Source organism: Condylostylus longicornis, unplaced genomic scaffold, assembly GCF_029603195.1.
Source record: "Condylostylus longicornis isolate FDR11 unplaced genomic scaffold, ASM2960319v2 ptg000005l, whole genome shotgun sequence".
Classification (NCBI taxonomy): Eukaryota; Metazoa; Arthropoda; class Insecta; order Diptera; family Dolichopodidae; genus Condylostylus; species Condylostylus longicornis.
In genome coordinates this window covers 613267-633516 of record NW_026577974.1, presented here as the reverse complement: position 1 = coordinate 633516, position 20250 = coordinate 613267, and the positions used below count along the sequence as shown (strand labels likewise).

At 25.3% G+C, this 20250-nt stretch overlaps 1 protein-coding gene across 3 annotated transcripts in view; it reads left to right on the top strand.

The window, feature by feature from the left end:
* The window catches only part of LOC129615651 (uncharacterized), a 63118-nt gene that overhangs the window by 12048 nt on the left and 30820 nt on the right, over positions 1-20250 (top strand). For all 3 annotated transcript variants that reach the window (XM_055530980.1, XM_055530974.1, XM_055530969.1), the window contains exons 2-5: positions 14470-14511; positions 14681-14784; positions 17607-17814; positions 19920-20075. In XM_055530980.1, the coding sequence (XP_055386955.1) occupies positions 14470-14511; positions 14681-14784; positions 17607-17814; positions 19920-20075 (510 nt within the window). The remainder of the gene's footprint in view (positions 1-14469; positions 14512-14680; positions 14785-17606; positions 17815-19919; positions 20076-20250) is intronic.

Genomic DNA, 20250 nt, shown 5'->3' with positions numbered 1-20250 from the left:
GTGTCAGAAGCATAAAGAAGAAATTTTCTGCTTTTCATCACACTTACCATATAACAAAGCAATCAATTAAAATCTCATCTTGTTAAAAGGTAATAAATTAAAAGAAAACAAATAAAATATTTTTTCTTTCCAAAAAATATTTGATAAATAAAAATTTACATTCTTATGAAACACAAATTTTATTTATTGAGAACAATGAAATTAAATAGGAATATAAGGTATCCTTTTTAAACCATTTTGATTTGAATAGTACTCGTACTCTCGCAGTATTAAAGGCTTTGTATTTTGATTTTCGCGCATGATATCGTAAAAAATCCTACTTTAAATTATTCTACGCTTTGATTTATTTGTAATTAAATAAAAAAAATTGTTCATCTGGCAGCTCTACTAATTTTTTTTTTTTTTATAATTCCGTTGTGTAAAATAAATGTTATATGGAAATGTTAAAAGAATAATAGTTTATTTTTTTTTTCTACAAATAAAAACTGTACTAAAAAAAATTAAAAAAATAAATAAAAGAAAAAAGTGCTGAAAATAGATAGAAAAAAAATAATAACTGCAAGAAAATAACTGTAATTTAATTTGTAAAATATAACCAGAGAGGAGCAAAATAAAAACTACTCTACAACACCATGACACTATGCATATATGAAAAAAACAACAAAATGTACAAATTTCAAAAATTATAATTTTACATATTCATATGTTCTATAACTCTTTATTATCCTTAAAAAAATATGTATACGAGTATATTGTGTTTTTGTTCTATAATTTTTGTATATGCCACACATAAATTTATCATAATTTTCTTTTTCTTAACTTCTTTAATACAACTGTAATGCAGTGCAACCAAATTACAACATATATGTGAAAAAGTTTATTCAATATTTTTAGCACATGGGCGTCTCTATATTCAGTATGATAAATAGAACTGTTTGTTATATGTATTTTGAAAATGAGGACATGAAATTAAAACATAATAAAATCTTGAGGAACTGAGGGATTTTTCAAGACTATATAGAATTGGCATACATTCTTGAAAAATATTAATATTGATTACTTTTTAGCTGATGTTTATAATGGCAACAATGGATTGCACCTAATGATCCATGAAGTTTATTGAAAATATTAAATTGTTAGTTTTATACATACATACCTACACGTTTTAAGTTAAGAAATAAATTTAAAAAAAAAAATTTTTAAAAATATTAATTAAAATACTTAAATTTTTTTGACATAATGATATTTAAATCTTATATACTACGCCCCCTATCTATGTTCAAAAAAATTTTTATTGACTTAAATATGTATATGTATATACGAGTACATAGAATATAGATGCTTAAATATTACATACAAATGTTCATAAAATGCATTTCTTTTAATTTAATGTTACAATGGCTTTAAACTCTTGTAGACTGAATCAAATTCAATGTATAAAATGTACATATATGCAAACATGCTTAAATGAACAGGATGCTTTTTCAAAAAAAAAAAAACAAAGTAGAAAAGAATTTTTATATTTACATTATATTTTAAAGTTTATGTTTATATGAGGAAATAACAGACTATATGCGCTTACTTTCCAATTCATACATACATACATATTTATATACATAAAGTTACATATTTATATAATAATTATATTTCACTACATTTTTTTTCGAATAAGAAAAGAATTTTATTCTAACTGCAAAAGGATTTAAATTCACCATATTCGACTGCAAATAATACACTAGCTATGGGTCTAAAATAGTTTCTTTTGAATTTTAGTTCTTGCCATGTTGCAGCTAAGCATATAAAATTTGTTTTTTTTTTGCATTTATTCAGCATATGAATATCCAGGTCAAGTGCCTTTCGGTTACGAAAAAAATGAACAGTTTTTGTTTCAATTTCAACGCTCCCTCTTGTCATTTTCTTATTTTTTGTTTCTCTACTGCAGTTTACATATTCCATTTCGCTTTCATTATGTTTTAATTTTTTTTTTCAAACAGGAATAATAATTTTATTCATGCATTGTGTTTAAATATGTATATATATACACTCATGTATTTTACATATTATGTATGTATTATTATGCATTTTTGCATACATACGTACATGTATTCATAAACTTAAAATTAAATGCCATTTGAATTGTAAAACTACATATAGGTATTATATTACAATGTAGTAGAATTTCAGGGCCGGAAATATTAATTGACCGTGAAAAGTTGGCAATAGGGAAAGAATAGAATAAAAACAAGAAAAAAAATGAAAATATAACTTCAGCTTTAATTTGCAAGAAAAAAAAAATAATTTTACATAATAAACCTAATAAAGTTTAAAATAGCATACCGCTTGAGAATTAATTTATTTTTTTTGTTTTAAAACACAAAAATTATAATAATTCAAGTAGATTTTTCCTACAAATAAATATATAAATATTCAAGTAAGGTCATGGGTTTTAAATCGTTAGAAATTATGGCCTTACAATAAATACTCATTCATACTTGAAATTTAAAGGTAATCGTACGGAAATCTTATTATTAATTATAGAAAATAGTAGAGAATCTTGACGAGATTAAAAAAGTCAAAACCATATATGTATAAGATCTCACAAAAGTCAATGTGAATTAAACTGTAAATATACTTGATACTACAAACTACCTTTTGTACCATAAAATATTTTTTAACACTTAGTGACTAAAATTAAGGTTTAAGAAAGAGGCCAAAATTCTGTAAAAAAAAATTTCAAAGTTGCAAAAAATTTCGAACGAAAAACTGAAAAAATAAAAAAAAGGGGAAAATTTGATTTTTCCTAAAGTTTAAATAATTGGTATTCCGAAAGTACACAAAATACATAACCAAATAAGGTGTTTACTTTAAACTGTTTACTAGACCTTTCAGAAACTGTTTGTTTGAAGCCCCTATCTTTTTCGGAACGGAAGTTATAATCAAAAAAGCTTAGATAACTAGAACTTTCGTGAAAATTCGTTAAAATCTCTGTATCTCGAAAACCCTTAAGATTTCGCACCTAGTTCGGAACAAAAGTTTTACCCTTTTTTGATCCTCTAGCCAATGGTATATGTTCTTGTATACCTTTCTGAATCACCCCGTATATATGCAAGTAAGATTTTCGATTGACGTTATAGTTATTATTATTTTCCATTAATAGTTATAATCTTTATTTGTCATTAATAGTTACATCAAGTATTAAATTTGCACAATAAATACCGAAGAGTTTAGCCCATAGCTCTACAACTACAACAAATTATTTATACATACCAAAACAAAAACTAAAGGTAACTAAAAACATTGTTAACGTATTACATGCTATGAAATTTATATACAACAAATTATGAATTATTTTCAAAATTTGATTCTGTTTTACGTGCAAGGAATTCAGACGTGCTAGTTGTCAACTACCACACCTAACAATCATACAACATAATGTACTTAATTTAAAACACTTGACTAAATATTATAAGTTTATTATGTAGATTTAGTTGAGATTTGCTATTTCTGGTGCAAAGTCTTATACAAACGTTGCATTGCTCAACATTCTTATCAATCTACTTCTTTAAAATCATTTTCTGGTGCTGCAAGACTGAAAAATTTTCAATTTTTATTACAAAATTATAATTACGAAATTACAAATAATTATTGCATTTTTAACGCAACAATAACTTCACTGATACATACATATATGTACATACATATGTATATGTTTACCTCAAAAATTTTCAGCCCACTTTTAAAACATTCTATGAAAAATAATGTCACTACCACAGTATTAATTAAAATTTCTATTGCCAAAAAAAAAGGAAACAAAAAATCTGGAGCACAAATTGATTAAAGCTAAAAACAAAAATTTCATAAAGATTATATAAAAGATACAGAAAAAAGATTAATGAGGCATTCGAGCATAGTTTCATTTAAAGAATTTTTCCAGTATTGTAATTCCATTATCTAAATTTTTTATTATAATTTATTTTTTCAGAATTTTTTATGTCCTTTTTAAACCAATTTTTCTCATAATTATTAAAATATAATTTAAAATAAGAAAAAGACTCTATAGCACAAAAAATTCACAATAGAAGCATAAATAAGGATGATAACTCATAGCTTTTAATTCAGCAAAACTTCATTCATTTTTTCTTTTCGGGAAAATTATAAATACAAAGTTAAATTTGACTCACAGCCATTGAAAGGTCGCTTCCGTTATATTCGCATTTGTCTTTTTGTTTCATTTCTTTCAATCACTTTTTGACATCTAAAAAATTTTTCAGTTTATATAGTGTGTTGTTAAATATCTATAATATGTACATAGAATTATACGTAAATTTAAAATAAGTTAAAATTTCAACACCTTCAATTCAAGCTCAATGTAAGGAAAATCATAATATTTCTAAATTTGCTTAAGAGTTTAATGAATACAATGAGCTTAAAGAAGCAACATGAAATTTTTCAACTATGTATATAAATATGAAATTAATTATGCCATATTAATTTATTCAAGAGAAAAATAACGTTTCTACTTCGAAAAAATAGCATTTACAAATTGAGGTTTTTAATCTATTCTATTTAAAAAATAAAATAGATTAAAAACCTCAAAAATGTTTTGCGATCTTATACAATCTTAAAATAACATTTTTAATCTTATACGATCTTTCCTCCACGTTACTCCTTCAATTAAGCTTTGAGTCAAACACAATATACAAGTACTTAACCGTCGGGCTAACAGAAAGGGAAACGTCACCCAGTTTGGGAAGCCGATAGTTCGGAATTTTAGTTTTTGTTGTAAAAAATACTAGCTTCGTTTTCTCTGGATTTACACCTTGTCCACATTCATTGAGCCAAGAGCGCACTTCTTGCGACCCGCCTCACACCAAGTCTCACCAAGTATTTCATCCATGATCATAGATCACAGTAACGGAGAAAGAACCCTGCGCTAGGACATCCCTGTACTGATGTGCCTGGTCACCATCCTGGCAGCCAGTTCCGAAAAAATACCCTAGACTGCAACATCGACACTATTTCACAGCGCGAACTACAGGCAGCTCTACACCAAACTTGGCTAGATATCACCGAGTAGTCCGCGAACTAAGAATATTTAATATTATTGAATGTAATACTCCCCCTCCCCCCCGACGAACTAACATAGTGTAGTGTCGGTAGACCAACTCATGCGATACTCTAGTGAAAGCTGCGAAGACTCCATCATGTCTCTCAGCCGCACCTGCAAAACACTTTCTAAAGGTTTCAGAATAAAAAAGGTCAGACTAATTGATTCTCCAATATTAAAACAAAAAATTATTTGATAGTCTCACTCATAGTGATTGCATTTATGCTTTATTCACTATTGATTCTAGGATTTTTAACACATAAATGCATTTTTTTTTAATATTTTGTAATTTTCTTTTCCACTAAAAGTTGTTCTCACATATATTAACTTAAACTTCTTTCCACTTCAAATAACATCTATAATAATTATAATTTTCTATTATTTGAATTAAAAAGTTAATTCAAATAATTTTGTATTATTAATTCATTTAACAAAATTATATAATTTTATATTATTTTTATTTATTATTCAAATTTCTTTCATTCCATTCATATAATTTTTAGATACATTCATACAAGTATATATATACATATATGTACATGTATATAAACATTGTAAAATATGATAATGTACTTTTCAAACTATTTAAATAATTTTCTCACCCGACTTTTTAATTAAAAAAGATTTTTCCAACTCAATTTAACTGACTACGATAATAAACTCGTAAAATTATCATAAATATTTTTATTTGATGGTATTAGTAAAGAAAGTGTTGCAGAATTTTAAATGAAGAAACAAAAAATGAAAGAAGATCTAGAAAATAAGGAAAAATATAAAAACAATATTTTTCTTATATACATATATAAATGTAATTCAACATTAGCATATGTATACCTAACTATATAACAATTATATATTTATACCAATACAGCAAAAATTATAGAAGAAAAAGTTTATGATTTTCTACGAAAATATTTTTCTTTAACCGAATTTTCAATGTACAATACTTATGAACCCAAAACACCCTAGCGGTTTTTTATTTCTAAGACTCCCTTTAGGAGAAGACTATTCTAAGAGGCAAAAACAACCTAACATATATACACAAATTCAAAAAATACTTCTACTTCTATTCAAGAATTAATTTGTTAACCTTCTATACCAAAAAAAAATCTTTTGTTTTTGCCTTTTTTTATCAAAACCATTGAAAAACCTCAACATTATTTTTTGCCTCATGTACAATTTTAAATATTTTCCAATTAACTTAAGTCATGTTTTAAATATTAAATAAGAATTTAGTAGAAAAGTTTCTGAGACTTTTGTCGGTTGAATTTTTTTTTACTTAATTTTTTTTAAAAGTCAAACTGGCAGTCATGAAAACATACAGCACTAATGTACACTAATTTAATTTTACTGAGGAAACAAAATTAGGAAAAATAAGAAAATATTTTAAACTGGTTTATAGCTATAAAGAGATATAAAATAATGATGACAGAATAAGATAGTGACATTTAAAAAATTTCTTCACTTCAATTTTTTTTAAAGTACGTTTTTGATGTATGTAAAAATAAAATTGTTTTTGTTCGCCCAACGTTCGATGACAGTTTTTACAGTCGACAAATCAGTAGAAAAAATGTAATCGTTAGTCTGTTACAAAACTTTTTACAATATTATTTTTTTTAATTTATGTTATTGCGAAATTTTAACAATTCATATTATTCGAAATAAAATACGCCTTGTAAACTTACTGTAGGTCTTAGTCTCTCTTTTATAAGCTACATAAATCGAGAGTGGGCACATTATTCGACTATATAAGATCCACTTTCCAATTGGGATTTATTTTAAAAAAGTTGCTTGGTAAAATATATTTCAAGTGTAATATCCTCTTTTTTAAATCACCAAAGTAAATTTCAACTGCGAACGGAAGAAGAACTTAAAATAGAATTGCTCAGAGTAAACTCTTTTCAATCAACCTCCTTTCAATAAACTTTGGATCTATCCGTGTAAAAATGGGTAGATCCGTGCCCGAGACGTTTTCGTCCCATCAGGTTTGCCTCGGCAATCCCAAAATTCTACACAAATGAAAGAATAGAATGGAAACATGACCCATGGATATCACTTGATGCGGCTCCCAATCGTATTGCAGAATCCATATATCTATTGGCAGCATATTAGTATATCTAATGGCAACAATTGCAAGAGAATCTCAAGAAACTAAGTAGCAATACGGATGAAGTTCGCACCTGTACGGATCAAGGGCCACCACACTAGAATACCGTACATTGGCTATAGACATCACCGCTGTCTATAGCCAATTAAATATGTTACGTTTCCGGCTCCACTTCTATTCGATGACTTTCTTGCACAAATAAAGCGCAATAGTCACTTTCTTCACCCTTTCCATTTTTCCATTACGCTTAGACTTCCAATCAAAATCCAATCAAAATCAATGGCGAGGAACCTAGCCTCCCTGCAAAAGATTAGGCGAATTCCGTCGAGTTTCACCGAAATTATGTTTGGCTATTTATATCTCCTGCTGAAAATAACTATAGTTCTGTCTTTTAAAAGTTGATAGATAGCCCACAGCCAGCAGTCCTGTAAGAAACAACGTTCAGGGCTCTCTACATAAATCCATTTAGGCCACGATACTTCCCAGATATATTGCTGTAACTTTCTTCATACATCAAAGTTATAGTCAATAAATCAATTTTATGGTACCTTTTGACTTATCCTGTTAAATTGGTTTAAATTTTAATGTGATGTTTCAATACTAACAAAAAATTCAAAAACTCTGTTTTTTCTGTTTTTTATTTTTATTTCATACTGTTAAAAAAAATATTTTACGCTTATTTTTTTTAACTTTAATTCACTTTATTATTTTAATATTTCACAGTTACTTTTATTTAATTAAAACCTTTTAAAAGCTATAAAACATAAAGCCAATATAATTTTAATACATCAACTTAAGTACATATATAGTAAAACTTTCTCGAACTGGCCAATACTGAGGATCAGCCATTAAATCAGTTATTTAAAAAAAATTAGATATTTATAAATACATTGAAAAAAAGCAATGGCTCAATATTCTCCTTTAAAGAATGGGTAAAAGATTGTTAATTATAATTTGCGTATATAAAATGCTTGTTTTTTAACCAGACATTATGAATTTCTTTGAACGTATGCGACTTAAGAAAAGGTGTTAAAAAACAGAAAAAAACTTAGTGAATTTTTATATTTCTTAGTAGTTAATACTTGACCGAAAATTTTGTTAGAGCAATAACATTACATAAAGGTTATATATAAAATAATTTTTATTGCTTTTAGGTTGCTAAAATCAAGAGAGACCTCTATTTCACCTTTTTGGTTAGCAAGAAGCTTGGGAAATATAGTTTTTCAACTACACATTTAATTTATTAATTGGATAACAGGCACATCTGACTTTTGAACAATATTTTATATTAGCAAAAAACCATCTTATATAACTTGGAGCGATTTTCACCATTCTTTTTATCATCCATCTCGTTTTTCCTTAATTTTGCTTAAAATACACAATCCGCTAAAAAATATCCTCACAAAAAATGTTTTTTTATTTAATTGGAAGATCGATTCCATGACAACAAAAAATTTAAGAACGAAAAAAAGGGCTGAAAATTAACAAAAGAAAAAAAAACGGATATTTCTTTTTTATTGTATGACTTTCAATTTCTGAAAAGAAAATATTTTGCCAATTTTTATTTCAGTTTTTTGTGAAAAAAATATTTTTTGGTTGCCAATTGCTACCAGTTGAAGGAAAAAAGTTTTCTTTTCAGTTAAACTTAAGAAAAAAAAGCAGAACAAATAAACATTTTTTATATTCTATTTTATTTTAATTAACACTTTTTGACAGGTATTTTTGGACGTCTTCCAAGAAAAAATGGAAACTTTTCCTTATTTTTTTGCTTCATAATTGAAGTTTTTTTAAACATTTTCTAAAGAAATTTTTTTCGTATACATATTTTTAAGCAATTAAAAAATGAATAAATTGTGACATAGATTTTATCTTTTATATTTTGAATTAAGATTAAGTTCAAAAAAATCTTATGAATCTACAAATGTTCTAAATATTCCAAAAGAATTTAAATTTTTAAAAAAGAGAAATTTTTTATATACATATGTAGCCAATAGTGAATTATTATTTCACAGTGTATTTTAAAATAAATTAATGAGGATGTGCATTTTATAATGGTAGAAAGGTTTTATAACACAGACAAGTCTATGTACATATTATGTAGATAATAATCATTATTTTTTCTAGAATTCTCTTGAGGAAATTTAAAGCCTTTATAGCTCAAAGTTTTAAGTTCTTAAAGCCGAACTATAGTTGATTGCCCTTTTGTAGCTCATTAGTCAAATCTGCAATGTGCGAGTCGAAAGCAGTTATCCGAAAAACCAATTTCCACTCCTTAAAGCGGTTGATCAAACAGCGAGTTTATGTAAATTTAAAGCAAAGATAATCCCAAAACTAAACCTGGTAGAACACTAATGTTTATCAAATATACGTCGCTAAAATGCTTATAAATATGTATAATGTCGATAAAAGCGATGGCAATAGCAAATTGTGGTCTTCTCACATTTTAGTGCTTAATTTCACCTCAACTTTGCTAAAACTTTTATCAATATGGAAAACGAGTTCACCGGGAAATTAATGAATCGAAATTAAAACAGGGTTTTGAATTTTAGATCGCGCCGGATTTTGCATTACAAAATACTGCCGTACAATGAACGCCAATAAATCAGAGTAAATGTGTTTTTTTTTTCTTGATTAACGCTTATTTAAAATATCTTGATTAACGCTTAATTATTATTTTCCTCATTATCAAAACATTATATCAATATTTACTACTTATCATAAGTATTTTTTAATATATCTTTATCGAAATATCAAACTCTTCATTAACTTTAAATACAAATTACTTGGTATTTACTTTAACCTTAATTTTATTTCCATTTTAACGCAAAAAAACATGAACTTGCGTATTTCTTCATGTTAAATTTTTTTTACCTTCTAATTATAATTTGACATTTGATCTTATTCCGTTTTGTCGGTAAAAACAACCACCATAAAAATATATTTCAACAGTAATTAAAGGATAATTAACAGAAAAAAAATTGTTCTCTTTTTTCCAAATTATACACAAAAATCAAACTTCTTATTCTTTTTTTTAACATATACACTTCAATTAATACACGCATACATGTATGAAAACGTTAAACATTTTTATTTCGAAATTCTAAACGTAAATTCCTTTATAGCAAAGAATTTCTGTATAGTCTAAAGTAAACACTTTACTTTACATGAGTATTCGAATTTACCTTCCCTTTTACATATCTAAAATACTTCTCTTTTGAAAAATTCTAATGGTAGCAGAACGGAAAGCTCTTAAAGTAAAATGGCATGCAATAAAACAAATAAATCTGAACAAATTAAAAGGAAATATTTCTTTCCTTTCGGCTTTGAAGTTATTTATTAAAGGTACAAAAGGAATAATAAAGTTAAAGAACAACAATACAAAAACAAAAAAATGTTGACTTTGATTTAATCATTACCATCATCATCACCGTAATTATCGCTACTACCACCATCGCCACCATTATTATCATCATAATAAATTTACCTGTAATTAGTCAATCTTTATTATAATTTATAGACACTTTAGAGTTCAAAAAAAAACTAGAAAAATCCAAATAAAAATTTTTGGGAATTTTGTGCTAAAATAAGAACTAAAACAAGAAAACAAGTTATATGAAAACAAGAACAAAAATTCAAGGACTTTTGTTCTTAGAACAGGTACTCATTAATATTAAATTTAGTCGAAATATAAGAATAAAGGTCGAAAAGTTTGTGCAAAATTAATTTTAACTTTCCACCAAAAATTTAATTGCCGTTTATGCCACTTCTGAACGTCCAAAAATTCCGTAAAATTGCAAACTCTGCTTCTGCTTTCTAAATGCATATTATGTACTTGCTGAACATGTACTTTCATTTACTTACATTGAAAATTCATAATCCCTTCAAAAAAAATAAGTAAAATAAGTATGATCATGCTGTGTGCCGATGCGATGGCCTTATTTGACTCTATTATTCCTTTCAGATAAATTTGCTTGAAATTAGTATCGGGCGTATTAGCACATCCTAAAAACAAAACATAAAATATACATACATAAGAATGAATACAAAACGGTATTTTTGTAAGTTTGCAATGCGAAAATTTAGTTGTATAGAATCGCCAAACACTAATTAAAAGCTTTGCGCTGACTATAAATATTTTCGTTAAATAAAATTTTTTACATACATACATTTAAATTTTACCAGTTTTCTAAAAACTTCCATTTAGTTAGCAATTATTGAGAGTTTGCGACTTTCAAAATTAGCCGACCAAAACTTTATTTTTGTTTGTGTAATACATACAAAAAAAAATAAAGTTTATTCCTGAACTTTTATAATTAAGCACCTGAATATGTGCGCCAATATAGATAGGTTCATTAATAATAAAATTCATAAATTTTCTTTAAGGAATTCAATTTCATAATTTTTCTATGAAAACTTTCAATATCAAATTTATTCACCCTTTTGCCTACTTTTCTATTAGACAAACTTTAACGAAAGAAATTGTTCTTGTAACCAACAAAAATCTAAGGGTAAAAAATTTAACAAGAAAATAAAAAAGTATAAAACAACACATTTAACTTATGAAAATTATCCCTCATATAAAATAAAAGAAGGAAATTTGAAAATTTATATTCGTTTTTTACCCAAAAATTTTTCAATTTAATGTGCGACTCCATCGCATTATTATTACCGCTTAAATTTATTTTTTCTAGTGTTGTTTTTTTAACCAAATTAATGAAACTGACGGATGAATAACTTGACATTAAAATAGAAATGAAAAAAATAATAGGAATTTTAATTCAAGAATGGAGGCGAAACTTCTATAATATCCTTGTCAATCCCCTATATTTTCCTTACAAAACGCATTTCAACAAAATTTAATACATGAAAACTTATGAAAATGTTATTAAAAAACCAAAAGCGAAAAAAAAAATTGAAAATTCATTCAAGAAACGTGAGTTTCGTGAAAAATCCAAATGTATAGAAATTCAATCAAGAAATACAAAAATGTTATGGAGTAAATAGAATTAAAGTAACCATTTTTCTACAATTTCTGTGCCGTAAAAGAAGAGCTTATGCTACAGAGTTCGGATGTAGGAAATTTTCAGCCTACCACTAACTTTTCAGTAATAAAAAATCTCATGGCATAAAAAAATGTCTCCTTAAAAGAAGGAACCATACGCAATGAGTTCATAAAATTGTGTAAGTAGTGCGAAAATATTAATTAAAAAACATGTAAAATTTGTAATAAAATTAAGGGCTAGATATCGATAAAAGTACTTACATAGGTACACACATAATATGTATGTGAATCGACTTTACTAAAGTTGTGTCCTACAGATCTTTTAAAAAAAATACATATTTCTATTTTTTGCGTGCTACCTACCATAATACGTAAAAATAATATCTTACATTGGAGGAGCGGCAGAAATAATTGTAGAATTTTAATATTCTGTTATTCTATTACTGTATTGTGTTAAATAACAATAATAATTCAAAAATCGAAATTTTTTTTTATTTAACTTAGCGAAAAGTGAAAACATAAATTTCCTAGAAATAAACGTGAACCCTTGTTGATTATAATGATTGAAAATAGCAAGTAGTGCGTATATAAGAAAGGAGGAACGATAACAGTAAATATTTAATACAAAATAATACTCATAGTTTGTTTGAATTGTAGAAAACTTGGAGAAATAAAAAAGCAAATACAAAAAAAGTATTTACATAGCCATAATAAAAATATTGTAATGATTATTAGTAAATTAAGAAAGTTGATTTCAAAATTCAAGAGGTGGATGAAAAAAATTATATATTAAAAACATGGAAAGTATATAAATACAGGCAGTGAACAGTTTTTATATACAAGTAAGGAATAAAAAAAATAAATGCAAATCATATTTGAATAAAAACTACTACGGAGTTTTGAGAAACATGAACTCAAAGGAAATATTATAAATTGTTCTAAGGATTTGTGTGTATATTTGATTTACGAGTGTTGATTGTAATGGGTATATAAAATGTGTTTACGAAAAGTTTATTATTCTTAGACAGTTTTATGGTTACATTTATTTTATTTTTTTTATATTCACCCACCCGACTCCCTTCTCTATAGCTTTCATAATATTGTTGTCGTTTTTACTTAATAGGTATTTATTGACATGATTGGAATCTATAAAGGGTTAATACATATTTTATAAAAGATTATTTATTTGTTTCGTTAAAAAAATATAAATAGCAGACATAAAACAATGGACATTTTATCAAACTAAGTTAAAATGTGTTTCATATAAAAATAGAACAAAGATGACGGTTTTAAAAAGAAAATTATGTTTATTTACAATGCAAAATATATTTTATAGAATTAAATCCTTATTTTCGTCTTTTTTTAATTAGTCATAAATGCATATGAAAATTGTGAAGTCGTAAAAAATTATTTAAATTATAAAATTTGCTGCGTTTATTAGTATTTTGCTGAAAAAAACTTAAGGTTAAGAGTTATAAACACGTAAATCAAAAGAATGTGTCTAACACCGACGACAAGTAAAACAAAAAAAAACACCTTTGAACTACCACAATAGAACAAAAAATTTGGGCTTTATGAACTTAATTTATAGTAACACTATACCCATTTGATTGCTTATTTTTAACTTAATTTTGCAAATTATTGATTCTTTTTGCATAATTTTTTTGGCGAATGTCTTAAAAATTAGCTCGAATAAAAAATTAAACAACTACGAAAATCATTTTCATTAGCAGAGTAACTATTTTCGTACAAAACTCGTGATCGGCCATGTGATAACTTCCTATTATAATATGTTATGCTCAGTTCTACTATATTTTTCCCTGTTGTATTTTCCTTGCACAAACATATTAGTGTTCAAACTCTATTAATAGTAATATTAATAATTACTGTCAATAGATATAATATTAATAAAAACGCAAAGAGAAATTTTTTTATTTATATTAAATTTTTTTCAGATAGAAATTTTTATTTTTCACCCACTATGAGTTATTGCTATAACTCTAAAATAGTAATTATGTACAATATATAATAAGATTAAACTAATCGAAGAAAATATGTAGAAATTTAATTAACAATCCCACGCAACTTAAATTTGTTTTGGTAAAAATTTTCAAAATTAATTTACATTTTACAGAAATAAAATATTATTTAGCTACTAGGTTTCTACTGAAAATAACAAGAATTTTAACTATAAATTTATACATATCTAAGATTTTTAAAACCAAAACTAAGTTATACTTTTGAATTTTTCAGGAAAACAACTAACCAGAATATCAGACACACAGTCAGCCAACGGTAAGTTATTTTTACTCATTTCTATTTTACTGCTTAATAATTGAAATTTTTTGAAACACATACACAAATATTTTTTAATAAAATGATTTTTTTTTTGCTATAAAAATAACACATTATAAATAAAATTTATCTCCTTCCTATAATAATGCTGAATATTAAAATATAAAAGATGATAGTATGCCTAGATTTGCTGAACCTATACCAAATGTTACTGTATCAGTTGGGAGAGATGCTCTACTGGCTTGTGTTGTTGAAAACCTTAAAGGATACAAGGTAAATTATTTTGTGCACATGTATCAAATACTAAATAAATTAATCCAATAAAAATTATATAGCTATAATACGACCATGAATTTGTAGCTTTCAATATTCGTAGTCGACACATTTATTTCATGATATTGAGATATCGCTTGTGTTTAAATTCTTATTAAAATAAAAATCTAATTTTGTTCTTCATCATTGGTTTGAGCTTTTTTTGTATAGGTACATAGAAACTTAATATGATTTTAAACGTTTTGTTATATTAAAAAAAAATTAAATTTAATAAAATATGGCGTATTCGATAATGTATAAACATTTACATTTAAATTACCTACATTTAAATTAAATTAAATTTTGTTATAAAGTTGTAAAGAAAACAAGAGATAAAGTTATGTTAAAAGCAAAATTTAATATCAGTTTTAAAACTTTTCTAAGAATTTTAATAAGAAGTTCAATAGAATTCTTTGGAATAAATGAGCGTATGTTTTTTCCTAAAGCATATGTATATCAATATATTATTGTAAATAATATGCCTTCATATATATAGATGCGTATGTAAAATCTTTATTCTATTTCTGTAAATATTTAATCTGATTTCATTTATCAGAATTCTTTTATATGAAACCTAAAAGGAAAATATTGTATTCTTTATGGAACAATTTTATAAATTACGTTACAATAAATTACCTACATAAGTATTTAAGACTGCTAGTGTGAGCCTTAAATTAATTACAATATTTTATTCGATAATTAGCAAAGCAAGATAATAAAATAAACTAAAAATTCTAATAAATGAAAATATAAAAAATAATTGTTGGTTGATCTAAGTATTCCTTATATCTATACTAAGTGATATTCTAATGACAATTATAGACGTTTTACAACTTCCACTTCCAAAGAACTTCATTTTAGTCTATTTTTGATATATAGATCCTTAATGTAATAAAAGAAAATATTAAAGTTGGCTTAATTTTAAAGTTTTTGTTAAAGTTTTCCTTGTTAAATGTAACTTGATTTAGAAATACAGATATTAGTGACATGATTTAGATATACAGAAAATATTCATGACATTTTACAATGCTGATATAGTAATTTTCCACACATTACAAATTTCTATCTTAATTCTATTAACTTAATCTTAAATTTTTTCAAAACCATGTTTCCGATAAATTAACTACAATTAAAATAAAATACATTCTAAACTTATTAAATTCTAGACTTATGTTCTTAAGTTTTACAAATAATTCCTAATAATCTTAACGCAGGTGCTTAAAAATTTTAAATTAATATTCAATTCAATATCTTTAAAATAACTTGAAATTACTAAAGCATTTATTAATTTAGAACATTTTTTTAATATTTAAATTAGTTTTTGTACTTTAATGTTGACAACAAATATGTTTTAAAACATTAACAACAAATATTTTATCATTCTTAAATTTCTTATTCATATTCTTCCATTTTCCATTCAAAATAATTCTGCTTTTTTATTAAAAGGAAATTCTTACGTACTTATGTATCTGTTTTACATATACATGCATTAATTTACTACCCTATTCAATGTAAACAATATCACTTAGGAATAATGACATGTCCTTTTTCTTTCTTTTTTTTCTTGTTTCTTTTTGTGTCGTAATGATTAATTTATCTTAACGGTATTAGGAACGTACACAATTTTTATGTGCATACATATGTCTATTTATTATATTACATTGAAGTATACATTATTACATACATATAGTAATTCTGAATAAGTATTCATTATTGTAGTACAAGGATAATGCTTGCAAATGTAAACAGAATTTAAGCAGCCTAAATAAATTTTGTTGTTTATTCGAAAATATTTTTTTCTTTTGTTAATTTTACAACATGATAGATTACACCTCAGGTCGTTTTGATAACTTATAAACAAATTATTCTAACCTTGAAATTTATATGCATACCATTTCCTTTTGACACATTAAAATCCTTTTACTTTGTTTTTGTTTTCATTTTTCTTTTATATTTTTTGTTTTCTTTCTTCAATAAACAACACTTTGCTCCAGTTATTCTTTTTATTCTATAATATTTAAATTCCTGGTGTTAAAGATTTTTTAAAATTAAATTCAAATTGCAATATTGAGTAAATATTTAGCATTAAAAATAATATCAGAAAGAATAAAATCTAGATATTGATCATTTATGTATTTTATATGACAAAACACTAAAATTTCAATTTTCATAGTTTTAATAATTTTAAGCTATGAAAGAAAATATGTCGAAAGATAGCGAAAACTTATACGAGACTATTACTATAGAAAACTTATAATTGAAACATGGCATCAGACAACCTGTTTAAACTCATATTCTAAACTCCGCGTTTGCAGGAGTTATCATTCAATTTGGTGTATAGAGAGGACTTCATAATTTAATTCATAAGAGCTGAAGCATTTTTTTTTCATTTGATTTCTGGCTTTACTTTGCGTCACTCAAATTTTATTCGATACTGTAAATTCGTGCATTATAAAAAAGTTCCTTTCATATTTAATTTTAAACAATATTAAATTTAAAAGTATTTTATGTTATTACATAACAATATTATGTTATCCTTTTTCCTTAAAGGTTAAAGAAATTTTTTCCCACTATAATATTATTGTTATTATAACTACTCATATATCCTTTTTTGCTTTTCCTCTTATTTCTTATACTGTTATCACTGTAAAGTGCTATTATTAATGGTACACACGTATTAAACTTTTACATTGAATAGAAGTATACAATTTCTTATTTTCTTTTAACATAATTGCCATTTATGTAAATTGTAAACAATAATATTTTACATATAAAACCAACAGGTAGCATGGGTACGAGTCGATACACAAACAATATTATCAATACATCACAATGTGATAACACAAAATTCTCGTATAAGTTTATCATACAACGACCATAGATCTTGGTATTTACATATAAAGGAAGTTGAAGAAACAGATCGTGGATGGTATATGTGCCAAGTAAATACAGATCCAATGAGATCAAGGAAAGGATATCTTCAAGTTGTAGGTAAAAAAAAAGAAGATAAAATTAATGTTTTGTGAAAAATTTAAATGAAATAAAATTTTTTTTTTACCTGGGTAAAATGACCAGGAAAGAGATATAAATTATCATTGTGAAGAGTTGATTTCTTTTTAAGCAGCTCTGTATAATTTTTTGTGCTTGACGCACCTCTATTTGCTGAGCATAACCAAAAACATACCCAGCGAAATATGTAAGAAATATAAAAATGAAAAACTTTTCATAATCCTTCAACCAACATTGCAAAATTAAGAAACATTTATTGAAACATTTTATTTCAAAGGGTGATGTTAACTATGTTGACGTGCATACAACTATAAATTACTCATAGCTCCAAAATTTGATATTTTTGATATATTTAATATTTTTCCTTAAATCAATTCATTGACTTTGAAAGCGTAGAAGTTTTTTTTTTCATTGATTTCATTTTTGAGAGGAACTGATCTTCTTTTTCAATATGGATAATATCATATTTATTTACATAAAATTTACGTTTACGCTCAGGTTGTACATGTTACTATTTTACTTAGAAAGTAACATCTTGCAAAAACTTTTTTAAATAGAATTATGTACACTTCTTTTTAAGACATAACCAAATAATACCATAATTATATAGGTAACCAAATTAATCTAAAATGCCGGTAAAAGTTAACTTTCTTCAAGTGTTACACCATTAATTTACAAGGTCTCTCATCATGTTTTTGTATGTTTGTATTCTTTCTAAGTATATTTTCAATAAATTTTGAAAAAATGTGCTTTTTAATTTCAGTTTGTTCATCTATTCATCAGTTCCTAATAAATTCTAGAATTGTGATTATTAAATACTTCGTTAAAAACCACAAATACTTTTCAAACTCACAGCAAACGTCATTGCATCGAGGTGGCTGTTTCAAATAGTTGTATAATCAGTTTGTTTTAGCGTTGTTTTCTCTTAGATGACAAATTGTTTTCTTTCTTTTTCAGGTCCTTAATTGATATATGTATTATTAGATCTTATGATATAATTAAAAAGTATTTCCGATATTAAATTATTATGTCATTCTTTTAATTTGTCTCCGCTACTAAAAGTATACAAAAAGACATTATTTTATTATATTAAAAAAATTAATATCACTGATTTAAGAGAAATGTGCTAATTTAGAAGCTATCCAAGTTTATTTATTTTAATTTTTATATTGTAAACTACTTGTATAAACTTCTTTACCTTATTAAATACTTTGTACAAAACATAGAAGCGCACATATATAAAGGAGATTTAAAGATCTAAAAAATTAGAAATATTTTTACCCAGAAAAATACCGGAAAAAAGGTTAACATTTTCATCTAAAATTCCAATGTGAAAGAGTATATTAACGAAATTGTTCTGTGAAAATTATTTTGGAATGAGGTGATAGAAATAATGCCATTCAACTAACATATGTGGTGTTAACAAAATGAAATGGCCATAAATTCAATCTTTTTGGTTTTGTTTTCATTCCTTCTTTCTTCATTTTTTGATAACTTTCTTCTTCCTCAAATGTTAAAGAAATATTTTGGAGTCTTCAACTCCAAGAATAAGGTTAAAATTGTTATTTTCTTGAATATACGCAGCTAGTACATAAGTAAAATGTATTTCATTTTCTTCGTAAACATAATATGTTACAAAGTGATATAAATTTCATATACATAAATATGTATGTACGCATTTGTATAGATATTTTACATACATATGTACATTTTAAGAAGAAAAATATATTGAGTCATAACAGGATAATAATTGATGATAACTTAAGGATAAAATCTCAACTTTCAAATAGAAAAAAAATTCCAAGGCTTTATAATTTGACATTTTCGGGCTATAAATTTTACCTATTTTTAAGACATACGTACTTACATATTAATATGTACGTATTCATATATGTATATATATGAATACGTATACTATATATGTATATGTATACCTTCCTTTTCCCATGATACGACATTTTTATTACTTTAACGAGAAATAATTAAATAAATTGGATGAAAAAGGATTGCCTTATGCTTATTATATTTTTATTATTATAAAAATTTATTATTGTTAAATGAAATTAAAATTTATTTTTCAATTTTAGTGCCTCCAATGATAATTGAAAGTATGACAAGTAACGATATGGTAGTTAGAGAAGGTACAAATGTAACCTTAATGTGTAAAGCACGCGGTTACCCAGAACCTTATGTTATGTGGAGAAGAGAAGATGGTGAAGAAATGAATATTGGTGGTGAAAATGGTATGCTACACGTTACAATATTTTTTTGATAACAATTTTCAGCATTATAATAGATAATTAATTACATTAAATACATACGCATGTATATGGTTTTTTAAACAATTAAAACACAAAAGGACATTTCGTAGCAGGTGATTGTGTAAAATATAACAATGTAAGCTGTGAGCAATACGAT